The 7,640-nt window shown below is 47.7% G+C and overlaps 1 protein-coding gene across 8 annotated transcripts in view; it reads left to right on the forward strand.

The window, feature by feature from the left end:
* Positions 1–4,360, forward strand: part of CLN3 (CLN3 lysosomal/endosomal transmembrane protein, battenin) — a 43,704-nt gene extending 39,344 nt beyond the window's left edge. For all 8 annotated transcript variants that reach the window (XM_084805324.1, XM_084805328.1, XM_084805323.1 and 5 more), the window contains 2 exons: positions 1,774–1,914; positions 3,625–4,360. In XM_084805324.1, coding sequence (XP_084661450.1) covers positions 1,774–1,914; positions 3,625–3,744 — 261 coding nt within the window. In that variant the 3' untranslated portion in view covers positions 3,745–4,360. The remainder of the gene's footprint in view (positions 1–1,773; positions 1,915–3,624) is intronic.
* Positions 4,361–7,640: the final 3,280 nt, after the last annotated feature.

The raw sequence follows: 7,640 nt of genomic DNA on the forward strand, positions 1-7,640 counted from the left end.
CTCTACCATTGGCAACTAGATATGAGCAGGAGAGTACCTATGCCCTACGTTGGAACAGTTGGTCCCCGTTTGAAAGGGAATTACTGGCAGACCCCGGAACTTAAGGACTAGGGAGAGTCCCTCCCCTTTTCCCTTGGATCCTCTGGGCACAGCCGTTGTTTGCGCGCCAACCGGGCACTACGCCTCCTTTCTGCGCCCTCCATTTGGCGCCGCTCTCTGCGTCGGCGTCGCGTGTCCATCAAGTCTGCTTCCCGTGCTCTGTCACTCCCAGGACTGCTATCTAAGCTAGGAATGCTGGTGGGAGGAATCTCCGTCAGCTGTTGGCCCTGGGAAAGAGGAGCGTGCTCCTCTCCCAGGAGCGACTGCCCTTCCTCAGAATCAGAACTACTCTGGGATTCTATGGGCTCAGTGTCCACCCTGACAGTCATGCATACAGCTGCATACGTATTGGCCTCCCTTCTATGGACATATGTGCTGCACATGCAGACACTTGGGGGTCCCTACAGTTGGCACTTGGGGAGCCCTGCATGTGCTGTCAGGTGGGGCTATGTGGCACAGGCCCTCTCACATAATAAGGCAAGTGGGTTTTGCGGGTCTGAACAGGGCTCCAGGGCCAAGGTCTTCTTTTCTCCATGTGGCCCTTGCCCATGAATCCATGAGGCTGCCTTATATGGAATCACGGCGTTAGTCCACCTAGTCCACAAGACAGGGCCTTCTCGGTGGCTTCCCCCAGGCTCTGTAACTCCCTGCCGAGGGAGGCTAGGCTGGCCACGTCTCTGTTGCCCTTCCACTGGCAGATTTCGTTCAGTCAGACCTTGGCATATAGGTGAATAAGGGGAGACGTGATAAAGGTGTACAAAATTACACACGGTGTGGAGGAAGTGGATATGGAGACTTCTTTCTCCCACTCTTATAACGCTGGAGCCTGGGGTCATCTCATGAAATGAATTGGTGGGAGATTCAGGACAGATAAAAGGAAGTACTTCTTTACACAGCGCATAGTTTAACTATGGAATTCGCTACCACAAGGCATAGTGATGGCTACCAACTTTAAAAGGGGATTAGACAAATTCCTGGAGAAGGCTATCAGTGGCTACTAGTCCCAATGGCTATATGTCACCTCCAGTATCAGAGGCAGTATGCCGCTGTATACCAGTTGCTGGGAACACAAGTGGGAGGGTGCTGTTGCACTCATGTCCTGCTTGTGAATTTCCCACATGCAGCTGGTCAGCCACTGTGTGAACAGAAGGCTGGACTAGATGGACCCTTGGTCTGATCCAGCAGGGCTCTGCTCATGTTCTTATTTCCATTCAGTGGTGGAGGTGAAGGATGGGGTCACTCCTCCCACTTGTTTCATAGGCAGGGCCATGCAAATGACTTTGTGCTTCATCAGTTCGGTGGGAAGAGCCTCCCACAGTTCCAGTCCTACATGCTTTTGAAGCCACAGGACTTTTGCAAGACTAGAGGGTTTTGTGTGTGCAAGTGCTTGCATCTGGATTCAACGTCTACCACTGAACTATGGCTCCTCCCCAGATCACACTGTTTTTAGAAGCACACAAGCAAGGGTTGGCAGAAAAAGTAGCCAATGTGAGTCTCCCAAGTTCTTTTTCAAGGTCTCACACCCTTGTACCATGTCTTTTTTTGTCCCACATACCCCACCACTACCACCACCTTTAATGTCTTTTCTGTGCTGGAGCAACCTTATTTACCATTTGACTTCCCATGCTATTGCCATTGCCGTGTCACACTAACTTTCTTCCCCTCTCACGCTAGTGCCTGAACATGATGTTCCTCTCAATTGCTGTGACCTACATGTTTTTACCCAGCATCTATATTGTTTTTGCTGTGATATTCTACGAGGGGTTGCTGGGAGGAGCTGGCTACGTGAACACCTTCCACTGTGTCCATGCAGAGGTGAGCCTGTGAGGAGAAACCAGGGAAGTGGCAATATGGGAAGTCTATTAACGTAACATCTCGGGGAGGGGGCAGGGCTTAAGTCAAATGCTTGGGTGAGTAGAGAAAGGCATAGTGATGGCCACCAACTTGGATGGATTTAAAAGGTGATTGGACAAATTCATGGAGGATAAAGCTATCGAAGTCTACTAGTCTTGATGGCTATGTGCTACCTCCAGTATCAGAGGCAGTATGCCTATGTACAGTAGTTGCTGGGGAACATGGACGGGAGAGTGCTGTTGCACTCATGTCCTGCTTGAGGGTTTCCCATGGGCAGCTGGTTGGTCAGAGCCAGCATGGCTCTGCTTATGTTCTTATGTATTTCGGTGTCCAAAGGAAAAGAATATGGGGCCAACACTACATTTTGGGGGGCTTCTCATCAAGAATGTCAGTGGGTCCTTTTAGCCAGTGAGGATGAAATGAAACAAAAAAAACCCTTCCCCCACCCCATAGGTCAGCCTCCCTCCCTCAACACCTGTAGCCCTCCAGATTGGGGAAAGCTGCCATTGGTGGCCAGACACTAATAAGTTATGTTGAAGAGGGAATTTCAGAAGGTGTTGCTTGTCCTGCAGGGTAAAAGTGCTGAAATTCCCTCTTGAACACAACTGTTAAATGTGCAGAAGCCCTGTCCTCTTTTGCATCTGGCCACCCTATCCCCAACAGCAGGGGTGCAGATCCTGTGGATCTCCAGAGGTTGTTGGACTTCAGCTCCTATCATCCCTGACTCTTGGCCATGCTGGGTGGGGCTGGCGGGAGTTGTAGTCTAACATCATGGGGAGGGCCATAGGTTTCCCACCCCTTGCCCAAAAGCTTTTTGTGTGTTGCAGAGGATTTGGGGGGGGGGGGATGGGGGGACCAGGCTCTTCTTACATTGCCTGGGAAGGTCAAAAGAGATGCTGCTGGTGACTCAGAATGGGACCTCCACATTCAGAAGTGGGTGCTTAGTACCAGGTGCTGGGGATGGCTGTTGCTCTCATGCTTTGCTTGTGAGCCTCATGAGACTTGCTGGAAATTACTGCATTCACTTAAATATAAATGCCACTGTTTATGTGTCTTCATGTGGAGATGCCAGTAGCATGTTGTGCACTGAACAGCATGGGGCGAGCTGTGTGCCATCTCAAGGAGGTATCAGGAGCTCACATCCCATGACATAGCAGAGAATTACTGGTTAATACAGGGGTGGGGAAACATTTTTCAGCCCGAGGACCAAATTGTAAAACGGGGAAAGTCTTGAGGATCGCATTCTATCTGTGGGCAGAGCCAAATGTGATTATTACCATTTTAAGCCTGCAGAAGCAGGACAAGGCTTCTGCATATCTACCCAGAAGCAAGCAGGACTGAATTACTCAGCAGCACTTTTAAATAGCATCTCAAATACCGAGCCTCTGCGTGTCTATTCAGAAGTAAGCGGGTCTCCTGCCTGCAAAATATACGCCTCAGTTCTGTGCAGCAGCTCTGCCTGCTTGCAAAATGCATAGCTCAAAATGTTTGCAACAGCTGGATTCTTTGTGGGGTATTTAAAGGTTAATTGCTTTTAAATAACCTCTTATTTCTGATCAGCGATTGGAGGTAGCAAAAGAAGCTTGTGGCTGGATTGAGAATCCCCAGGGGTTCCATCTGTCCTGGAGGTTCCTCATCTCTGGTTTAATACTTCTTCCCCCTCAAACGCAGAGCAAGCCGGAGCACCAGGAGTTTGCCATGGGAGTTGCTTGTATAGCCGACACGTTGGGCATCTCTCTCTCGGGTGCGATTGCCATCCCTGTCCACAACTATTTTTGCCACCTCTCCTGAAGCCTACTTTCCAGAAGAACCAATAGATGTCTTGGCATACCACATCTTTGCTCCTGAGTGGTACAGCGCCCCGCATTAAGGAGGAAAAGAAATTGGCCTTCCAGCATATGCCCTATTCTGGCTGTGAAGGGAGAAGGGGTCCCCCAGGGTTTGGGGGTTCAAACTTTGCTTTAATTTCGGTGCCCGCTGTGATTTGGGGGACCATTCTATTTTAACTGAGCCTTGGTAGCAGTCTTTTTTTCATATTGCACAGGAGTTGGGGCAGGGGCTTAATCATAGCATGCAAAATCACAACTGGTAGGGAATCATGTCAACACAGTTCTTGGAGAGGAAATGTTTTAATGTTGCACTTGCAAGCTCCAAAGCATGTCCTTGCTTTGGGAAGGGGACGCAGAGGAATACTTAGTATGACACCTCCACATAACTGGAAGATCCTGAAGAGATGGGGAGAGCAGATACTAAGTACTATTCATAGGTGACTATGAATAGGAGAGAAGGAAGGCTGTTAGGGGGAGACATCCACCCAGCCCAAAGAGTGGGATGGGTAGATAATAGTTTTGTACTGTGATCAATTTCTGTCTCAAACACAATCAATAAACCAGTCTTTGAAAGGATGATGGTCTCTCATTAAATTATTTCCCCGTGTCAAAGAAATGAAGTATGGTACAGGCTGGGGGTGGGGGTCTGTTTCAGGGCTGGCGTCAAGGGTTTTTCTTGTTGGGCACCTGCCGAAGGCTTACAGCCCAGCAACAGGGCCTACTGACAAGAACCTCCTGGAGCTGCTTCTCGTTCTTCACCTGCCTCTCACTTGGACCCAGACAACTGTGGTGATGAAAAGGAGGAGCTTAGCTGCAAAGCTTACGGGGTAGTGTGGCCCAGTCACTCTTTCTCAGCCTGACCTCCCTCGCAAATTGTTGTGAGGATAAAAGGGAAGGGCCATTTATGCTGCCTTGGGATTTTTTAAAGAAGAGTAAGATAAATAACCCCTTCATGGATCACTGCCTTGTTGTGGTGAAGGGGCTTTGCGTAACTCAGTGAAGCCATAAGCTATGCCGTGCAGGGCCACCCAAGACGGACAGGTCATGGCAGAGAGTTCTGACAAAATGTGGTCCACTGGAGAAGGAAATGGCAACCCACTCCAGTATTCTTGCCAAGAAAACCCCATGGAACGTATCACAAGGCTAAAAGAGATGACGCCGGAAGATGATCCCCTCAGGTCGGAAGGTGTCCAATATACTACTGGGGAAGAGCAGAGGGTATTTCCAAGTAGCGCCAGAAAGAGTGAAGCGGCTGGGCCAAACCCGAAAGGACACTCAGCTGTGGATGTGTCTGGTGGTGAAAAGAAAATCCGATGCTGTAAAGAACAATATTGTTTAGGAACCTGGAATGTCAGATCAATGAATCAAGGTAAGCTGGAGGTGGTCAAACATGAGATGGCAAGATTGAACATCGACATCTTGGGAATCAGTGAACTAAAATGGACAGGCATGGGTGAATTTAATTCAGGTGACCATCATATCTACTACTGTGGGCAAGAATCCCTTAGAAGAAATGGAGTAGCACTCATAGTCAACAAAAGGGTGGGAAAAGCAGTACTGGGGTACAATCTTAAAAATGATAGAATGATCTCAGTACGAATCCAAGGCAAACCATTCAACCTCACAGTAATTCAAGTCTATGCCCCAACCACTGATGCCGAAGAAGCTGAGGTTGATCGGTTCTATGAAGACCTACAACACCTTCTAGAACTAACACCAAAAAAAGATGTCCTCTTCATCATAGGGGATTGGAATGCTAAAGTAGGAAGTCAAGAAATCACTGGGATAACAGGCAGGCATGGCCTTGGTGTACAAAATGAAGCAGGACAAAAGCTAATAGAGTTTTGCCAGGAGAACACGCTGATCATAGCAAACACTCTTTTCCAACAGCACAAGAGACGACTCTACACATGGACATCACCAGATGGTTGCCCACCAGATGACCTAAAACATATCCCTTATGAATATACAGTGGAGGTGAGGAATAGATTTAAGGGATTAGACCTGATAGACAGAGTGCCTGAGGAACTATGGACGGAGGTCCGTAACATTGTTCAGGAGGCAGCAACGAAATCCATCCCAAAGAAAAAGAAATGCAAGAAAGCCAAGTGGCTGTCTGATGAGGCTTTACAAGTAGCTGAGGAAAGAAGGGAAGCAAAAAGCAAGGGAGAAAGGGGAAGATATATCCAACTGAATGCAGAGTTCCAGAGAATAGCAAGGAGAGACAAGAAGGCCTTCTTAAATGAACAATGCAAAGAAATCGAGGAAAACAACAGAATGGGAAAGACTAGAGATCTCTTCAAGAAAATCAGAGATCTCAAGGGCAAGTTTTGTGCAAAGACGGGCATGATAAAGGACAAAGAAGGCAGGGACCTAACAGATGCAGATGAGATTAAGAAGAGGTGGAAAGAATACACAGAAGAACTATACAGGAAAGATCTTAATGTCCATGATAGCCATGATAGTGTGGTCACTGAACTTGAGCCGGACATCCTAGAGAGTGAAGTCAAGTGGGCCTTAGGAAGCATTAGTAACAACAAAGCTAGCGGAGATGACAGTCTTCCAGCTGAGCGATTTAAAATCCTAAAAGATGATGCTGTTAAAGTGCTGCATTCAATATGCCAACAAATTTGGAACACTCAACAATGGCCGCAAGACTGGAAAAGGTCAGTTTACATTCCAATTCCAAAGAAGGGCAATGCCAAAGAGTGTTCAAACTACCGCACAATTGCGCTCATTTCACATGCCAGCAAGGTGATGCTCAAAATCCTACAAGCTAGGCTTCAGCAGTATGCGAACCGAGAACTACCGGAAGTACAAGCTGGGTTTCAAAGAGGCAGAGGAACTAGAGATCAAATCGCCAACATTCGCTGCATCATGGAGAAAGCAAGAGAATTCCAGAAAAACGTCTATTTCTGCTTCATTGACTACAGTAAAGCCTTTGATTGTGTGGATCACAACAAACTGTGGCAAATTCTTAAAGTGATGGGAGTATCAGACCACCTTACCTGTCTCCTGAGAAACCTGTACAAGGGTCAAGAAGCAACAGTAAGAACCAGACATGGAACAACCGATTGGTTCAAAATTGGGAAAGGAGTACGACAAGGCTGCATATTGTCACCCTGCTTATTTAACTTATATTCAGAGTACATCATGAGAAATGCCGGGTTGGATGAATCACAGGTCAGAATTAAGATTGCTGGGAGAATTATCAACAACCTCCGATATGCAGACGACACCACCCTAATGGCAGAAAGCGAAGAGGATCTCAAGAGCCTCTTGTTGAGGGTGAAAGAGGAGAGTGCAAAAGCTGGTTTGAAACGCAACATTAAAAAGCGAAGATCATGACATCTGGCCCCATCACTTCCTGGCATATAGAAGGGGAAGAAATGGAAGCAGTGACAGATGTTACTTTCTTGGGCTCCAAGATCACCGCAGACGGTGACTGTAGCCATGAAATTAAAAGACGCTTGCTCCTTGGGAGGAAAGCTATGGCAAACCTAGACAGCATAGTAAGAAGCAGAGACATCACCTTGCCGACAAAGGTCCGTCTAATCAAAGCTATGGTTTTCCCAGTAGTAATGTATGGCTGTGAGAGCTGGACTATAAGGAAGGCTGAGCACCGAAGAATTGATGCTTTCGAACTGTGGTGCTGGAGAAGACTCTTACGAGTGCCCTGGACTGCAAGGAGGTCCAATCAGTCCATCCTAAAGGAAATCAACCCTGAGTGCTCATTGGAAGGACAGATACTGAAGCTGAAGCTCAAATATTTTGGCCACCTAATGCGAAGAGAAAACTCCCTGGAAAAGACCCTGATGCTGGGAAAGACTGAAGGCCAAAGGAGAAGGGGACGGCAGA

The sequence above is a fragment of the Heloderma suspectum genome, chromosome 6 (assembly GCF_057233095.1).
Source record: "Heloderma suspectum isolate Gila_16-S chromosome 6, 16-S_ref, whole genome shotgun sequence".
NCBI lineage: Eukaryota > Metazoa > Chordata > Lepidosauria > Squamata > Helodermatidae > Heloderma > Heloderma suspectum.